Here is a 21,310-nt window from a genome sequence, read left to right as displayed (position 1 = left end):
GAAGCTGTGCAGTTGTCACCTCTAGGGTTTTTCGTGCTGACCTTTGAGCAGACAGGTTTTTCTTTCCTGTTTTCTGACCGAGTGTCTCTTTCTCGTGGTGCGCTGAGCTCCTTCGTGGCCAGATTCTCACACGTGGCAGCTGCGCGTCCCACGTGCTCGCTGTCCACGCTCAGGCCGCACGTGCCCGTGGCTGACTGGCAGCGCACCTGCACGGCCTTTCGGGGCTGCAAGTAGGGCTCCACCAAGGTTATTTCAAAGAAATTGCAGACATTGGCTCTCACATATTTCAGCCCGACGGTGACAACGACATGATACAGGAAGGCAAGAGAAGTCATTGCTGATGTTTCATGTGTATTTCACGATGGAGACACACTGGTGGTAGTTCCTACGTGCGGGGCTGTAGTCTGTGGAACACCTAGGAGTATGTGTATACGTGTACCAAGGCAGAGTTATGAAATACTTGGAGGAATTCTGAGCTATTTGCTTTTTTTTTTAACCTAAAGTCTGCTCACTGTTTTACCATTTTTATCCCGCAGCATGTTAAAGTAACAGTGGAGCTACACGAGTCACTCGCCTGTCCCCGCCACAGCTTTTGGTCCTGCCCACTGCTGCTCCTGTGTCTGCAGCCCAGAAGCGATTAAGTGCAGGACTTTTGAGTCAGATCGTCTCACTTCTAAACCTTGGTTCCACTGATTATTAGCTCGAGTCCTTGGACAAGTTACTCAGCCTTGTATCATTAGTTTGATCTGTAAGATGGGGCTAACAACGTCTGTCTTTGAAGATTATTATAAAAATTGGTAATATTTATAAAACATGAGAGGAGTGGTACAGAATCAATGCTAAGTACTCAGTAAACACTGGTGGGACAGGCAGATGTTTATAGAGTGCATAGATCTCAGCTTTGTGAGTATATTCCAGGTCAGAGCAGTTCTTAAACAGGAAAAGACATTTGCTGTCCTTGGTTGTGTTATACAAGACAGTAAGGAGGTGGGAATAGTAAAGTATTGGTGGTGCTTTTCCCTAGGCCACACCTAACCAGGATCCTGGGGGGAAAGGGCCGTCAGTGCGGTCCGAGTCTTACCTCTGAGGACAAAGAGCAGGCAGACACAGTGGGGAAGGGCTCTGGAGGGGCAGACAGGTTCCAAGACAGAATCACCCTTTTCCACTATATTCCAGTACGTTTTCTAAGTTTCTGCAGAAAGAAATTTGGCTGCCGTGTGTAATTGGAATGAAAAACAAAAACCGTCAGAATTGCTGGAAGAATATTTTCAGCATGGTATTTCTGCCCAATCCAGAAAAGCCATTCCAGGCATGTTGGGGAATGTTAAGGAGCTGAAGGACAGGATTAATAATGCTGCCTTCCAGGCAGAAATACAGGCAGAACTGCCTTCAGTCGAACACTAAATGCTGCTGATCCACGCCAATAACTTCTGTTCATGAATAGATCGATTCTTCTTTTAGGTTAATAAGTTCATTCCTGAGTCACCCATCCTAAACTAAAGGCTCTTCTAGCAGGGACACATTGAGCTCACTCTGATACTCATCTTCAAGGGTAGGCAGTGCTGTGAGCCATGTGCTCAACTGAAAAGTAGTTTGAGGAATGCTTAAAAAGAAACCATTGTCCAACAGACTGGACAGCGCTGCCCTGGAGCAACTAAATGAACGATTTTCTTTGTTACTAAAGGATCGTGTACCCGCCCCCACCCCCCCCAATCTTTGAGAAGTTGTCTGTCTTGCCTCATACTGTTGGATTAATTGTGTCCAGGTACACAAAGGTTCGTGATTAATCCTGGTTTGACAACTGACGTGGGTACCAGTCTTCCCTCATCTCTGAAACACAATACCCAACACCCACAACTTAGCGAAGGGGTTTGTTTTGGCTCACAGTTTGTAGAGGTAAAGTCCATAGACCGCTGGTTCCAAGGCAGGGCGGCCCAGGAGACTGGCACGGCAGAAGTGGGTTGCTCAAGTAGGCGGGGGATCAAGATCTAGGGAAGAGGGAGGGAGACAGGCCTAGGCCACAGGGTCCCGCCTCCTCCGACCACACTTTACCACGCTTTACCTGCCAGCATCACAGTTAGCTGTAAACTTGTAGCTAATGAGTACTTGCTCAAGACATGAATAAATATTGGCCACTCCAGGGCTGGCCATATAGCTTAGTGGTAGAGTGTTGGCCTATCGTGTGCATGGCCCTGGATGCAGTCTCTATCAGTGTTTAAAAATACGGCCTCTGTTAAATGGAAGGCCTATTTGAAAATTTCTGTGGTCTTAAAAAAGAAGAAAAAATCCCAAGTACATTCAGTGAATTCACTTTGGAGAACTTTAATCTGACTATGCTGGGACGTATTCTATTTCCCTTATTTTGGAACCTTTCAATTTAGTGAGAGGTTGCTGATGTTCTCTCGTTTGACACCTAGAAAGCTTACTTTTCCTAAACTGACAGCACAAGGTCAGCTTTTCCACAGTGGTAGGCAGAATCTTCAAATGAGCTCCAGGGACTTTCTACCTTGCATTGTCTCCACCCTGCAGTTATCTTACATGGCAAAAGGATTTTCCATGTGTTACTAAGGTCACTAACGAGTTGACCTTACAGTAAGTAGGTAAAGAGATTATCTGGATTGGCCTACCAGGAGCTCTGTGAGAGCAAGAGTTTTCTCCGTGGCAGAAAGGGAAGTCGAGCGATGTGAGGAGAGAGGGAATGTTGCTGGCTTTGAACACGCAGGGGCACGTGAGTGCTGACGGCCTTAGGGAGCGCATCGCAACCCCACCTGACAGTGAGCAGATGGTGGAGACTCGGACCTGCCGAGTCAAGGACTCACTGCCAGCGACCTAAATAATCTTGGAAGCCGACGTGTTCCTGGGGCTGCAGACAAGCGCCCAGACCGGGCTGCACCTTCATTCCAGCCTTTGTGAGATCCTAGGCAGTGACCCACTGCATCCATCTGTGCTTTTGACCAACACAGCTGTGAGCTGGTGAGTGTGTTTGAAGGTACTAAGACTGTGGTAACTGGTTACACAGCAGTAGAAAACTAATACACTTTGGATTCGCGGTACGTCATGCTAAACTTGAAGCTTATGAAACTTAGGCCCATCAGGTCTCCAGGCAAGATTTCTGAAGTCCACAGCTACTCCCTCGGAGGCACCTGTCCTTTCTAACAGTAAACTTTATCATTCTAGCGGGGCGGTAATTTTTGGACCACTGTATGTAAGCACATTGCCTGTTTAAGAGCAGCCCTTTACATTAATCCTTTAGTTTTAATTTCAAATCCTTTGGTTTTCTCATAGATTCCATCTAAAATGTATGCTTAAGTAGCTGTCAGTGAGTATGTGCTGAGCAAATTGAGTGCTACTATTTTTTGTAAAGCTGTTCACATGAATAAATACTAAACATGAGGAAGAAAATATGTGTGCTCCTTTCCTACAGGCCTGGGTCTTTCAAGTGAACGTTTCACTCCAAGAGTTGGTAGGTGTTAGTCGCCCTTACTCATCTTCTGATACTTGCTGTAGCTTGTGGTTTTTTTGTTTGTTTTTTGTTTTGTTTTGATGCTGGGAATTGAACTCAGGACCTTGCACTTGCCAGGCAGGCGCATGCTGCTGAGTTAGATCCCTGGCTCAATATAGCTTGGATCTTGAATGTCCCCTAAAGGCCCAAGTGTTAGAGGTTTGGTCCTGGGTGGCACTGTCTAAGAACAACCTGAAATCCAAAGTGTATTAGTGGCACTGTAGAACCTTTGGGAGGTGAAGCCGTGTTGGAGATGCTTAGGTTGTTGGGAGCAGGCCCTGAAGGAGCCGCGGGCCTGCAGCACCCTACGTACCCACTTGCTTCCTGGCTGTAGGTGAGAGGTTTTCCTCCGCGGCACTGTCTCATCACAGGCCCTCAGCAGCAGGGCCGATTGAACACAGACTGGAAGTTCCAGAGCTAAAGTAAACCTTTTCTCTTTGTAAGCTATCTCAGCTGTTTTGTTATAGTAAAGTGAAGCTAACAGAAAATTGGTGATCTTTGCCATTATTATATATTTGACAACTTAGAGGAGCCTTTGGAGTTGGTTTACAGGAGGAGCCGGGTAGAAGAAGCCTAAAACGTTGTGAATGGAGCTTAAGTGGTGATTCGGTGGGGCCCTGACAGCCAGCGTGCTGGTGGGAGTACAGACGGTGAAGGTGATGCCCTGTGGCAGACGGGCTGGGTCTGAGTTTCCCAAACATAACCCACCTCCACAGACTCACCGACTCTGTAGAAGAATTTTCAGGGATACATCAGAATGAGGCGTGAGTAGGGCTTATCAGATAAAGACAGATTACAGGACACACTCTAGGAGAGTGCAGGCACTCAGAGAAATGAGACGCACTCCGGTTTGGAAACGAATACGCTTGTACTTGGGGGAGAAGAGGTAAGGGAGAAAGTGCCTGCCCCAAAAAGGTACTGTCCCTTTTGCAGGCATTTTTTTTGTTTATTTGCTTTTTTGAATAGATGATTTAAACATTCTTTGGACTCGGTCTTTGTTTATTCTCTTCATTGGGCCAGCTTATGGGCTTCTAGGAGTGAGTGGTGTGGCAGGGAAGGAGTGCACATCTGGCCAAGGAGTGTAAGCACGGGCTGTCTTGTCGTCTCACAGAGTGCAACCGTTAGTTACGATTTCCTCGCCTCCTCTCTACCTATTTTTATTTCTTGTATCCTGCCTCAGTGTCCGATGGAAATGAAGACCGTGCTGGGAATCGGACTAGAAGCTGTCCTTGTAGCATTGTGGCAGAGAACCTAGGTGCATTTTGTTCGAGGCCTGATGCTTTGTGGGAGGCCAGATTTAAAGTTCCTCTGCTGGAGATTTCAAGGCCGTACCCAGTGAGTGTGTAGTGCAGCCTGGGTGTTACCGGCTGCTTATAGCTAAATTCACAGTGAGCGTCGGGAGCAAAGACATGCAGAGTAAGTAGCTTTGGAGCATTTGCAGCTTGACCAGAAAAGAAGCACGTTTACAGCCGTTGCTGTTAACAGTAAAACGTCAAGTACACCCTGACCGAGGGAAAGGTGCCTCAGGGGCATCTCAGAGCCGCAGCTGTTGCAAAGACTTGCTGGGCCCGAGTCCTTCATAGGGGAAAGGTGCTGACCTCGGGAATCGCTTCCGTGTTCAGCTGACAGGGCAGTCAGAGGCCGTTGCAGCTGTTGCTCAGGCAGGCCCAGGTGCTGTTCCTGAGGGCAGCAGGTGCTGGCGTATGTGAACAGTTTTTATCTTTGTAGGAGCTCACAGTTCACTCTACCTTGACTCAGAGAAGACTGGATATAGGCTTCTGAGCAGTGCTGGAGTGGAGCATGGGGCTCTGGGGGGTGCACTGAGCACGTGTCGAGTTGTGAGGCGGGCGGGAATCTTGGAGGGCGGAGACTAGGGTTCAGACCTTGAATGTGTTAAAGGCTTGGTCCCAGGGGTGGTGCTGTTGGGAGGGGGTGCAACCTTTGAGAGTTGAGGCCTTGCTGGAGGTCGTAGGGCACTGGGGTCTGCTCTCTGGGGACTGTGGGGCCACGGCCCTTCGCCTGTGTGCGTGGCCATGAGGTGAGCAGTTTCACCCCACTGTGTGCTCCTGCAGTGGTTGCTGCCTGACTCAGGTCCACATAGTCGGGCCAAGTGATCGTGGACTGAAGCCTCCAAAACAGACCTTTCTTCTTTGTAAGTTAGTTAATCTCAGGTGCTTTATTTTAGTAACGGAAAGCTAACAAACCTATAACACCTTATGGAAAATCTGTGAGAACTCTATAAATAATACAGTATGTTTATAGATCATTTAGACTTTTTCAGCCTTTGTCTAGTTACGAATGAGATGGTAGGGTAAGCTGCCCGAGGTGCTCAGCGTACATAAATACGCACCACCTGTTTTTAGTACTAATAAAAAGGCTATAATTGAATGAGATCTCTTGATGGTTCAGACAGTGATTTGAATAAATTATTCAAATATGTTAATTAATAAACATGTTTCTTGCCTCATCCTCACCTTTTCTGCCTGTTTAAATTGTTTCTTCATAATTTTGTACACTTGAGGAGAAAGTAAGTACATGCCTTCGTGCTGGAGCAGTAGGTCTTTAGGTCCGTGGCATAACTTCTTCATTATTTGAGAGTGGTCATAGTAGCCTCTTACCACTTATGATTTTGCTTTCTGAGCTAATTCCAGAAATACACAATTTTATAAGTTTGAAATTGTGTGCTATTCACAGTAGCATGATGAGGTTTTGTGGGGTCCCTGTGTGAGCCTTCCTTTGTCCAGCGCGGCCACACTGCGCGTACTACCTGCCCACTTAGTAGCTGTCTTGGTTCAAGGTCTCACACCCACACGGCATCTCGGAACGTGTCCCTCCGGGAGAACGGGAGGATTCCTGCGATGGGCCTGCAGCATGAGCAGCCACAGTCAGCCGCGCCCTGCTTAACCACAGGGTGCGTTCTGACAAAGGTGAGTTGGGTGAATTGTGTTGGCTTGTCCACGCTGTGGTCGTCAGAACGCGTCTATAAAGCTGCCTCGTAGAGTTCAGTCACCCAGGTGACCTCTTGGTTTAGTCAGGCAGTGTAGTCAACAGGTGAGGCTGCTGCTGGCATAAACCTTTCTGCTCAAGTTAGTACACCAAAATTAACCACAGAAATGACAGTCAACATGGAAGCCAGTAACACTGTGTCATTATCATCAAGTACTGTGTATTATGTACTGTGTGTGTATGTAATTGGATGTGCGTGACCTTTGTATATGTAATAGGCTTGTTTACACCAGCACCACCATAAGCACAGCCACTTGAACAATGCAGTGCTCCGTGTTATCCTGGATACCTTGTCACCGAGCCATATGAATTTCTCAGCTTTATTTTAATCTTTTTTTTTTGTACCAGGAATCAAACTCAGGACCTTGTGCTTGCCGGGCAGGCATTGGTGCCTCTGAGCTATATCCCCGGCCCCAACTTTATTTTAATCTCACGGGATCACTATCATGTCAGGTCTGTCGGTGACCAAAATGTTACTATGCAGTGCATGACTTCAGTGGCTTTAAAATCAAAGTAATCACACCTGGTAGAGGTTTCCCAGTTTATAAACTAGTGATCAAACACAAGGGCGTTACCCGGCAGTCTCGCAGCCCCTGTAGTATGCCAGAATCACCTAGGCCTGCATCACACTTAGTCAGAAATGAGTGTCTCGGGGCAGCACCTGCTGGTACTTTCCAGAAGCTCCCGGGTGACTCCTGAGCTGGGGCTGAGGGTCACTGTCGCGCAGTACGTCTTCCCAGGTGAGGCCAGAGCTGCACTTTGTGACAAGCCTGTCTTAGAGGAAACACCTGGGAGAGAAACATGTTGTAGATACTGTACTTTTCCAAGAAAGAAGCTTATGACCAAAATGAGCATTTTCCAGTTTAAAGGTATTTTAGTAGTTATGGGGTAAAACCACAAGTGTTGCTGGAGAAGATTCAGGTAGTCTATAGTTTTTATGTGTTTGATTCTTATGGGGTTAAAAACACTTAGTTTTTTGCAAGGTGGTCAGGCCTGAAATCTCCCAAATGAGTGGATGGTGGAGGCTTAAATGAATGAGACAACTGAAATGATTGTAGGGCTGCAGGAGGGGCCAACTCTCTTACAGAATTTGAGATTCTCTGGGTTAAGACAAAGACTTCTCTAGGTATCCCGTATTTATTTGGTTTTCAAACAAAGGAAGGGGGTACTCAGAAAAACTCGGGAATCTAGCAGGACCTTGGCATGTTTTCCCAAGTAGTAAATTATGTCAGTCAAGAGAACTACCTTAGCTGTAGGTTGGCATTTATTGTAGGAGTGTGGAGCCTGCAGCTGTAGTCTCCTTTTAGTTAATTGGTATTGGAGCCAAATGTCCTCAGCTGTGGCCTTATCTTGTCCTTTGAGGCCCATATAGGCCTCAGCAGTGACCAGCGACTCACAGAGGTTCACTTACTGTGAGTCAGCTGCCCATTTCCAGACAAAGTGCCTAAGCTTTGGACAACTCACAAGTAAACATAGAAAGCCAGTTGGTTAATATTAAATCCTGCTCAGAGCTGCTTCATAGTGGTCTCCATCAGATTCTCATAGGAACCTTTATATAAACTGTTAGCATTTATTTGACAGATCAGTGACCCGACTCTATATACTTTTTTGTGAAAAGCACAACAGTAAATACTTCTACTTCAGAGCCATGTAGTTTCTTTTGCAAGTGTACTCAGCTTTGTCATGGGGGCACAAGAGCAGCTATGGAAAATACATAAAAAGAATGAACACGGCTGTGCTCTAGTAGGACTATTTACAAAAGCGAACGAATGTGGCCTCCATGGTGTAGTTTATAGACCCTGATCTACTGTGATCTTTAAATATAAAATGTAAATCCCTGTAAAAGCAGCATACTACTGCTTCCTCTGTCATGAGAATGGTGGAGGGCGGCCAGGGTGCTCGGAGGGCCATTGAGAACCTGTTATCCTTGTCACGCTGCCCCTCGTAATAAGCCTATGAGAGCTGGGCCATTCGGCGCCTTATTCTCTATTCTGTCTCTCAGAGTAAGATTCCAGTTCACGTACGTGAATGCACATACTAACTGGGATTGTTACGATTCTCAGAACACCATACCTCTGTGCATCTAGTTCTGGTAGTTTCCTTCACTAAAAATACTTGCTTTTTGTCTTGGTTTGCTTCATTTCCAACCCAACACCTGCTTTAAAGTCACTTCCCCTAGTCTTCCTCCTTTCAAGCTTTAGTAATTTGTTTCTGTTCTGTCTGTATCTCCTCTGCCTCATACCTATATTTGGATAACAAACAGTGTACATCTGATACACCCTGCTAGAGTCAAAGTTTTGTGGATTGTGCTGCCTTAACTTTTCTTGTACTTAGCATGGTCTCATATAAAATAAGCCGATCAATGTATAAATATTAGATAATTATATAAATGCTAAATTTGTAGAATTGGATGCTGAATTTAATTAAATTGAGCTTTAGCTAGGACAGCGTTTTGTTCATCCTTTTGGGGTTGTCACGAGGTCTCTGATCTGTCTCTGCTTGTCTTTCTTTCCACTAAGACAGCTGTTCGAGGGTGGGGTATGTTTATCTTTATGTCTGAGTGTAGACATGGAGAGGGAGGCTGAATACTTAGTGAATGAATGGAATGGAAGAATCAAAGATTGAAAATAAGTCATCTGTTTTGTTACTTTAATTTTTAGAAGTGAGCATGAGAGCTGAAAAGGCCATAGACTTGAGCATGAGCTCTTAGACATATCTGTTTGGAAGAACCATCTGGAAATGACTTTTCCAACAAAATTTTGGCAAAGTGCAGAGTTCCTAGGTTAGTTCTCTTGGTATGGGTGAGCATTACTTTCAAGAAATCTTCTAAATGTGTACACTTTTGACACTTAGGAAAGATGCCACCTTTAACATTTGGCTTTATTTTTTAAATTTTTTCCGGTACTGGGAATCGAACTCACGACCTTGCACTTGCCAGGCAGGCGCTGTGCCGCTGAGCTAAATCCCCAGCCCCAAGTTGCCACCTTTGAAAGTCCTTAAATTTCCTCAGATAAAAAGTTCATCTTCGGGGCTGGGGAGGCAGCTTAGTGTTAGAGCCCTTGGTGTGAGTGTGAGGCCCTACGTGTAATCCCTAGAGCCCCTGTTCCCAGAAATCTACAGATAAGGCTGAAAGTTCTGTAGTCCCTTTGGTGCGTGAAGTTTTGGTGAGGAGCCCCATACCGAGCCGGGCCCTATCCTAAGTTACTTCATTAGCACAAACCTAGGCATGGTCAGGTTGTGCTCGGGTAATCAGGCTCGCGCTCAGCATTCAGGAGATTGCAAGGGTTTTTGGAGCTCCCTGGTGCCAGGGACCAGGGATAAAGAACAAAGATAGTTCACGTTATACCACATGTTAATTTTTACAGTAATAATAAAAATATGTGTAAGACTTTAGAAAAATAAGAAATAGAGACGTTTATGAGGAGGGTGATGCAGGTGCCTAGGAACGAGGTGGAAAGTGCACTGGCCCCGGCCAGTGGAGCTGTGTCTGGTTGTTCGTCATCCGCAGGAGACCTTCCAGCGAGGGTCTTGTGTGTGTCAGCAGAGCTTGCTAGCAGAGCTTTTGGCATGGAGTACCCACGAAACAAATGTTTAGACAGGCAGAGGACTGCGCTGCCAGCCTGACCCCACTCCAGCAAACACGCTTATTTGAGTCACCCTCAGAGGCTGGATGCAGAGAAAAGCAAGTTTATTGGGGGCCGGCGGTGCGCTCCCAGTACATGACGGAGCACCCACCCCGAAGGGCAGGAGGGGAGAGTGGTTACACGGTTCTAGTTCAGGGTCTGGTTCTGGATCTGTGGGGGTGGTGCTGATAGGATTAGTGCAGCTCTAGGAAGACTACAAAGCATGGGCTCAGCTTGTGACAAGGGAACAAAGGTGTTGGACATTTTAGTAGGGGACAAGCAGTCTTAGGACAGCATGGGTGGTATCGGGTTAGGTAACTGTGACAACATTTGCAAGAAGCAAACTTAAGGAAGCAGAAGCGTAAACTTTAGAATGGCCCTGGGTTTTGCAAGAAGAGTTGAACTATTTTTGGTAACAAGAGTAAATGGTGGAAAATGCTCAAAAAAAAATAATAAGATGGCACACGAAATGGCCTTGGCTTAGTTCTCTCTCCCATATCTACCCTGGTGTGTTGGAGAGGACTAGAGAGGGAATTCTTTTTCATCCTGTAGGGAGCAGGAATGCAGGTTCGGCTGGCTTAGTTTTGAGCCCAGACAAGGAACGTACTACAGGAAGGAAACACCAGCATTGCTGCCCAGTACCTTTCTGACCACTGGTTCGAGCCTCTGTCTCGAGGCTGCTAACCGTGGGGGCCCGCGGTCTTGGAGTAGAGCGGTGATACCCGGAACAAACCCCTCGCTGGCCAGCTGCTTTCCACGCAGCTGTGCGAAGAAGCAGGATCACCCTTCAGTTTCTTCAACAGAGCTGAAGGGCAGCTTCCGCTCTCCCTGTCTTTAAGGCAAATAATTGCTTTAACTAAAAATGCCTCGTTCAGTCCTTGCCGGATAAACAGGCGTCCTGCTTATATCTATTTTTCCGGGTGCAGTGGGCTTTATTGGCGGGATGCAATGAGCCAGGGCTCCGTAGGCCCCTCCCCTTCCCCAGGGGGCCGGGCCGCAGCCGTGCGGGGAGATTGTCGGTGCTGGGGCTGAGTGGGGCGTGACTTTGGCAGCGAGGCCTCTCCCTCCGCTCTCCTGGGCTGTGCCGGGGGCCGCTTACTCCTCGGAGGCCGTGTGGACCATGAGGGCCAGCACCCTGTTGATGTAGCCAAATTCATTGTCATACCAGGAGATGGCTTGACCAAGCGTCATTGGGGGCGATGGCAGCCCCAGCGTCAGAGGTGGAGGAGTGGGTGTCACTGTTGGGGTCACAGGAGACGGCCCAGGATGCCGGTGAGGGGCCGTCCGCCGCCTGCTTTGCCCGCTTCCTGATGTCGCGTGTTTGGCCGCTTTCCCCAGGCGGCAGGGCGGATCCACCACTGACGTGGGCAGTGGGCACGCGGAAGGCCCTGCGTGAATTTCCCGCTCGGCTCCGCGATGACCTTGCCACGGCCTTGGCGGCGCCGTTGGACACGGGGGTGTGTTCTGGGCAGCCCTGCGGCGTCTGCCGCAGCTTCCCGGAGGGGCCGGCCGCTGTCTTCGGGGTGGCAGTGCCGGCGGGGACTGCGGTCAGGAGGCCTCCACGACGCCGAAGTTGTCGTGGGTGACCTTGGCAGCGGGGCTGAGCCGCCGGCGGTGCAGGAAGCGTTGCTGATGGTCTCCAGGGAGTTGTCATGGTGGGCAAGACACGAGTGGGCTCCCCCACGGACTCGGCGCCAGCACCGCCCACTCGACGTTGGTGGGATCCCGCTCTCGGGAGGTGGTGACGGCCTTTCCGCTGGTGGGCTTCCCGTTCTCGGCTGGACGGTGCGTGGAACTTGCTGTGCGTGGCGTGGTGCTGGAACACGTGAAAGGTCCTCGATGGCCACGGTGTCCAGAGTGAAAAGCAGCCCTCGTGAGCAGGCGTCCAGTAGGGCCAAATCCGTTCACCCCGACCTTCACCCCGCGCCTGGGTCGCGGCTGGCGCTGCACGGGCGGGAGCAGAGGCTCCGTTTATGGTTTGACAGCAAGATAGTGTAAAATGGTAGGAGTTAATGCACCACTTAAGACAGCCAAATTGTTTTTCTGTGGACAGAAATTGTTATACTGATTGAAATTTTAACTTTTCAATTTAGAAATTTAAGAATATTGATTTTTAGAAAATGAACATTGCATGATCATGAGATTCTACCATTTTCTCTTAATTTTTAATGTAGATTTTTTTCTGAATCCAGGTTTTACAGTTCTGTGCAGTTTTGACCCTTAAGTAACTTACATTCACAAACTTAGGTGAGTGCTGACTGCATTGAAAGGCAGCCTCTGCCTTCTAGCTCGTGCGTATTTCTGGGACTACACTGATACTTAGTTGATAAGATAAAGTTACAAGAATGTTACTCTATTCTATAAGGGACTTTCAGACTTAAAAAAAACTCTGAGAACCCCACACAAGAGTATTTATTCTTTAATTCCGTCAGGCTACAAATCACGCTTAGAATTATGGACTCCTCAAAATAACAACTGTGGCACCCGAAAGTTTTGGTCCATGTCTGATTTAGCCCAGTATTTTTGACAACTATAAGTGGAAATGAAAAGCTACAACTGTCCCATTTAAAAATAACTGAGATTGGCACTGGGGACGTGGCTCGGTGGTAGAGCTCCTGCCCTGCATGCACAAGGCCCTGGGTTCGATCCCCAGCAGCACATACAGGTAAAAAAAAAAAAAAAAGAACAACAACCAATAATAATAAATAAATAAATTTTAAAAAATAACAGATTTAAAAGATAAAACTGGGTGTTGCTGCGCATGGTGGCATGCACCTGTAATCCCAACACTCCGAAGGCTGAGGCAGGAGGATCGCTGTGGGTTCAAGGCCAGCCTATACTACCTAGCAAGACCTTGCCTCAGGAAAGCCTGAATGAGTGAATGAATATTGGGTGTGTATTTTCCACACTGATTTACATGTGGATTTGATGTCAGTGACGTCCACTGCACTTATAGCACTCAGTGTGATTCAGGGCAGTTACTTCCGCACAGCATAGTGATGTACGCAGGCAGTTAGAATAAACCCACTTTGATGAGCACTTTCACGTAGTTCTGGGAAAAAGACTGCTTCACAGTCTCCGTGGCCTTTTTGCAGAAGAAGGGTGGCTCGCTAATGTTAGCCGGAGAGGCCTGGCCATCGCGTTTGTCTGGCTGTGTGCACCCTTCAGCCGGAGGGCTGGTCTCTGTGCCGACACCATTCAGACTGTAACTGTGATAGCTGTGGGTCTTGGAGAGTTGGCGGCACCTGGTCTTCCGCTTCCCGTAGGGAACAAAAAAGTGCAGCTCCATAGAGGAGTTACCTTTAATAAAATTAATGATTTAAAAAGTCACTGAGCATTTCTGCCCTCACAGGTACCGTGGTAAGTGCGTGACAGGCGTTAACTCACTTAATCCTCCCAGTCCCTTGTGATCCAATGTTTTGTAGATGAAGGATGGAGAATCTCACAGAGTTTAAGTAACTTGTTTGAGATATCCTGGCAGATCGGTGGATATCTAAGCCCATCTAGAGGTTGAGCTCCTACCCACTGTGCTTGGGAAACATTGCCAGGCCTGCGCAAGGGAAGAGCTCGGTAAACAGAGGCTGTGATTCATTCATGGAACAACTGGGGCTGAGGAGTGTCTACTGCAAAACAGATTGGAGAACTGATTGGAGTGTGTGTGTGTGTGTGTGTGTGTGTGTGTGTGTGTGTGTGTGTGGTCTTTTTAATACAGGGTTTCACTATGCAGTTCAGGCTGCCCTTGAACTTGCAGTGACCCTCCTGCCTCAGCCTCCCGAGTGCTGGGATTACAGGCGTGTACCACCCTGCGCGGCTGAATTGAGTTTTTCCGTAGCAGTCCCAGAACATTATCATATCCATATGCCTGCTCTTTGTCTTTCTTCTGTTGCGTGCAGCTGCTGGGAAGAAGGTGCACGGATGCAGTTTTTACCACCCTTCTCTTCATTTTTCCTGTCGTTACGTCAGTTGAAACCAGATCAAGAAATCCTTAATGCCTCCGACTGAAATCTATAGAGGATCTCATGTTGTATTTAACAGGTCTTGACCTTTTCCCCCCTTTGGAGACAGGGACTTGGTATGCAGTTCAGGCTGGCCTGCACTATGTAACACAGGCTGGCCTCGAACTTGTGGCAATCCTCCTGCCTCAGTCTCCTGAGTGCTGGGGTTACAGGCATGCACCATCATGCGCAGCTTAACAGTCTTGAGACTGGTTTCTCAAGTACTTCCTGACTTAATTTATCTCACAGTGATGAGTTTCAGACACCTGTAAAAGGAAGAGGCTCAGCTCAACTACTGATGCTGTAGTGTAGTTGCGCGTTTTGTTACAAGTGAAAAGAGCTCTAACAGACTACCATAGGCTGATGGCTTGGAACAGAAGTGTATCGTCCCGTGGTTCTGCAGGCCGGAGCGGGCAGTCAGGAGGCCGTCCGGATGGCTTCCGTCCGTGGGCCGGGGAGTCTGTTCTGCCGTTCCCACTCAGCCTCTTGTAACTTGCTGGCGTCTTTGGGGTTCTTAGCCTCACCCAATCTGTGCGTCTTTGGGTTTATGTGGTGTGCTCCCTGGCTGTGCGTCTCCAACTGTCTTTATGGGAGGCAACCGTAAAGGATTAGAAGCACTCTGGTGACCTATTTTAACTTGATGATCTCTGCAGGGGGCGGGTCACAGTTTAACCTTCACACCAGGCGTGGACAGCTGCGTCACATACACCCTTCCCTGGGGGTGCCGCCCTCGCACCTGCACTAGCCGAGGTACTATACCTCGTAGGTCCAGTTTATCGAGTAAGTTCTGTTTAGTAGAGCACAGCTGTTGTCCAGAGTAATATCAAGATAATGAAACTCTACAGTGATTTGAGTGTTTCAGGCTGCAGCGTGCAGTGGGAAAGCCGACAGTGTTGGCCTCCTTGCTCTGGTCCTCTCCCTTCGGCTCCTGCTGGGCTGGAGCCGGTGAGGGAGAAGAAAGCCAGCGTGTTGATGGCCCGCGGTTGCGTGGTTGCGTTCGGCAGGTTCCTGGTAGTGCAGTCCCAGCGGAGGCCTCCTCCCCTGCCCTCCACTTTGTGGATACAACCCTGAAATGCAGCGGGTCCCCCCACGCCCCGGTTGGCCCTGGCCTGCCCTGGACCCCTTTGCTCTGTGTGCTCCGCCCTCTGCTGGTTCTGCCTGTGCGCTGCACTTTGGGAAGCCCCGCTGTCTTTTGTGAGGTCTCATTGGCTCACGGGAAGCAAGAACCTTCGCTGTCAGGGGAGCAGAGAGTCTTTCTTTTGTTGTTGTTTTCCGGTACCGGGAATCGAACTCACGACCTCGTGCTTGCCAGGCAGGCGCTGTGCCGCTGAGCTACATCCCCACCCTGGAGTGGAGAGTCTTAAACTCTCTTCACGGGCAGGCTGTGGCTCAGCCACACGTCTCACCTACAGGCCTGAGTCGCGGCCTCGTCTGTGACCATCTCAGTGCAGGAGGCACTCGTCCAGCGCCTCACGTACAGCAGTTGCTTCGACGCCGTGTAGTTTGTGAGGTGAGGAGCAGCGTTCTCTGCCGTCTCGGTAGCAGCAGTTACGCCGTCGGCCGTTCATCCTCAGCTTGTCCGAGCCTGCGGGAGACAGTGGCTAAGCCAGGCAGAGTCAGATCGGCTCACGGCCGGTCCGTGTTGCTGCTGCCTCTCCGCGGTGACTGCTCATGGTTCAGGACAAGGGGCTTGGGGCCCCAGGTAGGCGTTCTGACCTTGAGGAGATCGTCCTGCTTTACAGTTCACACATTTAAACATGTTAAAACAAAGTTTAATACAAGCTTCTTTGGTGTGTTTTGTCAGTGTGTAGACAGTTCCAGCCGTTTAGTTATTTCTTAGCTCATTTGGAGTGTCTTAGTGAAGGAATGATCGGTTACAGCTTCCCATTTTGCCCACACCACGGTACACTGTCTGCGCAGTGTCTCCCGCGGAGGGGATGGGTAGCCCGGGAGCGCGCGCGCGCGCACGTGCGCGAAGCCGAAAGCAGCAGCACTGGGTTTTATTCTGCGGGGACCCTTCTGTTTAAAGGCAGGGTATGTATGCTGGCTCTTTGCTGTATTTAATTTTATTAGTGGAATTCGTTCAGCGGTTTAAATGTGATTATTCCAATGCAAAAGTATTTTAAACCCTTATAGAACATTCAGAATTGAATGAAAGATTAGTTTAAGTATGGTAGCTACTTGGATAATTGTATTTGTCTATGTAGTATAGTATAAAGCTATTAATTCCTTGGTCCTCTTAAACTCAGAGCTGATGGCGGAGAAACCTATTACAACCACCCGGTACAGTTAGGTCTTTCAAAAATAATAGCTGAGGTGTGGTGGCACACACCCGTAATTCCAGCTACTCAGGAGGCTGAGGCAGGAGAATCCAGAGTGCCAGGCCAGGCTAAGCTGGGCAAGTGAGAGCCCGTCTAAAATTTTAAAAGGATTAGGGGAAGAGAGCTTGCCTAGCATGTGCAAGGCTGTGGACTCTATCCCCAGTGTAAAGGATGGAGGGGGGGAAGTGGAGAAGGACAGAGGAGAGGAAGAGGGAGGGAAAGAAACCCAGAACACCGGTGGACGCAGGACAGTGAGATCTGAAGTAAGCACCTGCAGTCCCCGGCCGCAGCAGCGGTGCAGGGAACCCCAGGACGCTGGTGCTAGCGAGGAGAAAGGAGGGAGGGGCGGGCTTAGGAGTTACTTTTTTTTTTTTAAACTTTACTGTTTGGGAATACATAGGCAACACGGGGAGCCAAGAAACCAGAAAATAAGTTAACTCTAAGTTGTGGACTTTTGGAAAAGATACAATAATGTTAATATAGAAAGGGTTACTTTTGGTGACATGATATATGCTCCCCCCAAAAAGAGGGGAAACTTTTACTTGAATGAGAAAATAATTATTTTATTGTTAAATTAAGGATTGTTGACATGCTCAATACCTTGGTTTTTTGGGGTTTTTTTGGTACCAGTAACCGAACTCAGGACCTTGCACTTCCCAGGCAGGCACTTGTGCCACTGAGCTATATCCCCAGTCCTGACATGATCAATACCTATTCCTTTGATTGTGTTTAATTTTATAGCAAAAATAAAAATTCAATTTAATGTAGGGGCTGTTGTTTATTATTTTAAATCATCACTCACGATTATCTCCTGTAAATCTGGCCTTCGGATTTTTAGAGGTTTCAGAAATACATCTTCCCACCAGCGGGCATCAGAACCAGTACTGAATTCTGTGATGTTATTTTGTTTCCTAATCCGCGATGGGAGCTGTTTGTACCCTTAGGAAGAGTCGCTGACGCACGCCCACACCCTGCTGGGGAGGGGTCTCGGGTGGAATCATGAGCTACAGACTGCCCTCACAGTCCTTGGAAATACGTGCCAGAGAAGCTTGAACTTTAAAGACTCTTCCTAGGCTCATTAGTTTATTCATTCAATTAACAGATACTTGTGGAAAACATCTTAATACGGTGCGATGTTCAGACACAGATGACTAAGATACTGCCCTTGCGCTGGAGGAATTCAGTCTTCTGGGTTTAATCTTCTTTATATTTTCACAAAAATTCCTGACTGTAAATTCGGTCGGTTTCTGTTGAGTGTCTGAGCGGTCTGAAATGCCTTGTTGCGGTGTGGCGCAGAGCCTCGGTGGGCTGAGTTCCCCGTCTCCCTCTGTGTGGCTGTGGGCTCTCAGGACACTGGGATCTTCCTCCCTAAACGTAGCACTGGTTTTAATATTTCTTGATATTCTCGCAGAGCCCGTGTCTTCCAACAGTACAAGCAGATCCAGTGAGACCAGCAGCACTGCGAAGCCATTAACACCTATAGCTTCCTCGGTGTCCGTCAGCGTGACGGCTGGCCCCACGAAGTCCACAGCGACTTCTAAAATGGCAACACCGGGGGTCTCAACCAGTGCGGCTCCCACCACCTCAAAGTCTACACCGAAAGCAACGAGCATGTCACAGAACACATCGCGCGTGCCAGTCCCCGCGGCGACCACGACCCACGGGAGCTTGGTGACCTCCCCGACAAGTATGTATTAAAGGTGGCCTGCTTATTCTGTGCTGCAGATAAGTTGTTAAATGCCACATGTAGCTCATCCTCTGTTCTGCAGAAATAAATGTAGAGAGACTCTGAGCCTAAGTTTTCCTCATCCCCGCGTCAGTGTTCTTTCACAGAAACCCTGGAAGTTTTAGTGTTTTTAAAAAAAGCGCTAACATCAGTTTTGTTTTCTCCCGGTCACAACAGCTGTTCATTCTCAGGAAAGCGGAGGATCCAGATTCGATCCGGGCAGCTTTGTCGGTGGTATTGTACTGACACTGGGAGTCTTGTCTGTTCTTTACATCGGATGCAAAATGTATTACTCAAGAAGAGGCATTCGGTACAGAACCATGTAAGTTTTCATATTTTTCTTTCTGTATATTCTTAGCGCATATTCACTTTACAAACTAACCGAGTTACTGTGGCATTCTCACGCATGCATGTGACATAGTTGGGTTACAGCCACCTCCCCTCCACTCCCATGAGCTTTTCCTCTTGCCTCCTAGTCTCCCTTCCACTTTAACGTCGTCTTCCTACTTGCGTCTTGTTTCCCTTAGTGGCACGTGTTAGGCAGAACCTGATACGCCTCTGAGCCTGGCTTCCTTCACTTAACATACTGATCTACAGTTCCTCCATTGACCTGCAAATGGCAGGATTTCATTCCTCTTTATGGCTGAATCATACTCCATCGTAGACACATTTTCCAGTACCCCATTGCGTACCCCACATTTTCTTTATTTTTTTCTTAGAATTGAGAATCAAACTCGGGACCTCGCACTTGCCAGGCAGGTGCCGTGCCGGTGCTGCTGAGCTGTATCCCCGGCCTTATCTCACATGTTCTTCGCTCACGCGATTGCAGGCTGTTGTGGACTGCGCCACAGTAAACGTGAAGCATGCTGGTACCTCTGCAGTGTGCTGACGATGTGTGCAGCGGTGGTGTATCTGTAGTAGTTTCGTGAAGAACTCCCATACACATTTCCATAGTGTGTGCGAATTCACATTCCCATGCTGATAACCAGCCCCGTGAATCCTCACCAGCATTGTTTTATAGTCTCGTTGACAGCCGTTTTGTTTTTATTTGCATTTCCCCAAAGGCTAAACATAATGAACACTTTCTCCATAGTCATTAGCCTTTATCTCTTCGAGAATTGTCTGTTCATTTGCCCATGTATTGATTGGATTATTATGGCTGAATGCTTCAGTTCTGTTAGTTCTTCTTGTATTCTGGATGGTCAGCCTGTCAGAACAGGTGGCGAACGCCCCTCCCGTTCCGCAGGCTCCTCTCACTGTCCTCCCTTGGCTGCGTGAAGCTGATTTGCTGGACTCGCACCTGTCGATTCTTGGTGTTTCTCCAGAGTTACTGGAGTCCTGTGCAGCGTGCCGTTGCCTGTCCCTGCATCGTGAAGTGTCCCCTCTTGTTTTCATGGAGCAGTTTCAAGTTTTAGGTCTTACATATTTAGGTCTCTGATCCACTATGAATTGATTTTTACTTACGTGAGATAGGATCTATTTTAGAGCCATGTAAGTTTTGATCATCTCTGCACACTTTTAATTATGATAGAATATCAGTCAGACCAGTGTTTATGTCAAGAATAGATTTATGAATTACGTTCCCATTATCCTTCCCTGCCCAAAGTAAATTGTTCCTGTTGAGGTGTGTGATTATATTTGTGTTTTCCTGCTGTCAAACATTTTTGCTTATAGCACTCAGGAGAAGAAATACCCTACCGGCTCTCATCAACCTCTTGACCGTGTGTCTTGTGTCTATTAATACGCACTTAGTAAGAACATGGTTTCATTTTTTGACAAAGACACAGAAACTAAACAGACTGCACTGACAGTTTCATTTTCCCTGATAATGTATAAATGAACACTACAAATAATATACTTTGTACAGTAAAACTGTCTTTTGAGATGAATTTTAACAAGCTTCAGTCTGCAAACCATGTTTACTCTACATACAGTTCCGGAGGTCTTACGGATTTTGGAGGTATCATCTCGCGACTTTCCTTGCTTCAGTGGTCTTCCTATCTGTCCATCCATCTCCCTGTCTGTCTGGTGTCCGGGATTAAACCTCAGGGCCTTGCTCTTGCCAGGCAAGTGCTCTACTGCTGAACTGCAGTACACCGTGAGCCCAGTTTTTGTGATGTTTGTCATTGGAGCCTTATGAGCTGCCTTGGTTGAAGTTGTGACAACCAACCGTAGCCTGGGTGCCTCAGAACAAATTTTTATTTTCTCAAAGTTCTGGAGGCTGGAAGTGCAAGTTTTACTTCTGGTGAGGAGTGTCTTCCAGGCGCAGACTGCCGACTTCCTGTTGTATTCCTCATGAGTTAGCTCTGTGACCCCTTCTCAGAAGGGCGCCGATCTCTTTGAGGAGATTCGCCCGAAGTCCCCACCTGCAAACAGCACACTGGATTAGAGTTTAAACTTAGGAATTTTGGGTGGACATATTTACCCACCGCATCTGTATAACATGTGGATAACGTATATAGTACTACACAGTAGTTAGCCATTTTCCAGAATTTGTTCTGTGGGTTAACAAGTGTCGTACACGTGTACACCCTACGCGCAGAGTTCTCACCTCAAACGTGGGAAGTGCTAGACTGAATACAACAGGTTACTCTGAAGTGTTCTCTAAGCCTTTAGCATACTGGTATCCATTGTAAACTTCAAAAAGGAAACACAGTATGGAATAGTTCTCAAATTTTTCACTGGAATGTTTGTTGAATGAGTAGATCTTTTTGTTCAGGTGAAATCATTATCTAAAGGAACTACTATTTTGTGGAATGTACCGGTGTAGTCTTTTGAAAGGATTTTCCATTTTTTGACCCTAGGTATTATTCAGTGCATACAAAAGCAAGTAAGATTTCGTAGTACCTTAAAAATTTATGCATATATAATAAGTACTAAATAAGACCGTGGAAATTTCTAAAATTTTCAATTCACTGACATAGGCCCTTAAGTCAACATATTATAAATAGAAAGGGACTCTAGATGCTTCACTAATTGACACCTTATTTTCATACTGAAGTACGTAGGTGGTTAAAAAATACATTTATTCAAGTCTACTTTCACCGTCTTGTGGTTTCCTTCATAGTCTACACGCTGAAATTAGGATGCAGTTTACCGACTGTTAGGTGAGGGCACCCCGTTATGAATTTAACTGG

At 47.5% G+C, this 21,310-nt stretch overlaps 1 protein-coding gene across 1 annotated transcript in view; it reads left to right on the top strand.

Moving 5' to 3' along the window:
* Window positions 1-21,310, top strand: part of Tmem123 (transmembrane protein 123) — a gene marked incomplete at its 5' end in the record, with an annotated part of 50,122 nt that overhangs the window by 25,515 nt on the left and 3,297 nt on the right. The window contains 2 exon segments of the mRNA XM_013511021.1: window positions 17,859-18,134; window positions 18,342-18,495. Coding sequence (XP_013366475.1) covers window positions 17,859-18,134; window positions 18,342-18,495 — 430 coding nt within the window.

Source organism: Chinchilla lanigera, unplaced genomic scaffold (genome assembly GCF_000276665.1).
Source record: "Chinchilla lanigera isolate Chin_1 unplaced genomic scaffold, ChiLan1.0 scaffold00011, whole genome shotgun sequence".
NCBI lineage: Eukaryota > Metazoa > Chordata > Mammalia > Rodentia > Chinchillidae > Chinchilla > Chinchilla lanigera.
The sequence above is the reverse complement of the archived record's forward strand: the minus strand, read 5'-3'. Positions and strand labels throughout refer to the sequence as shown.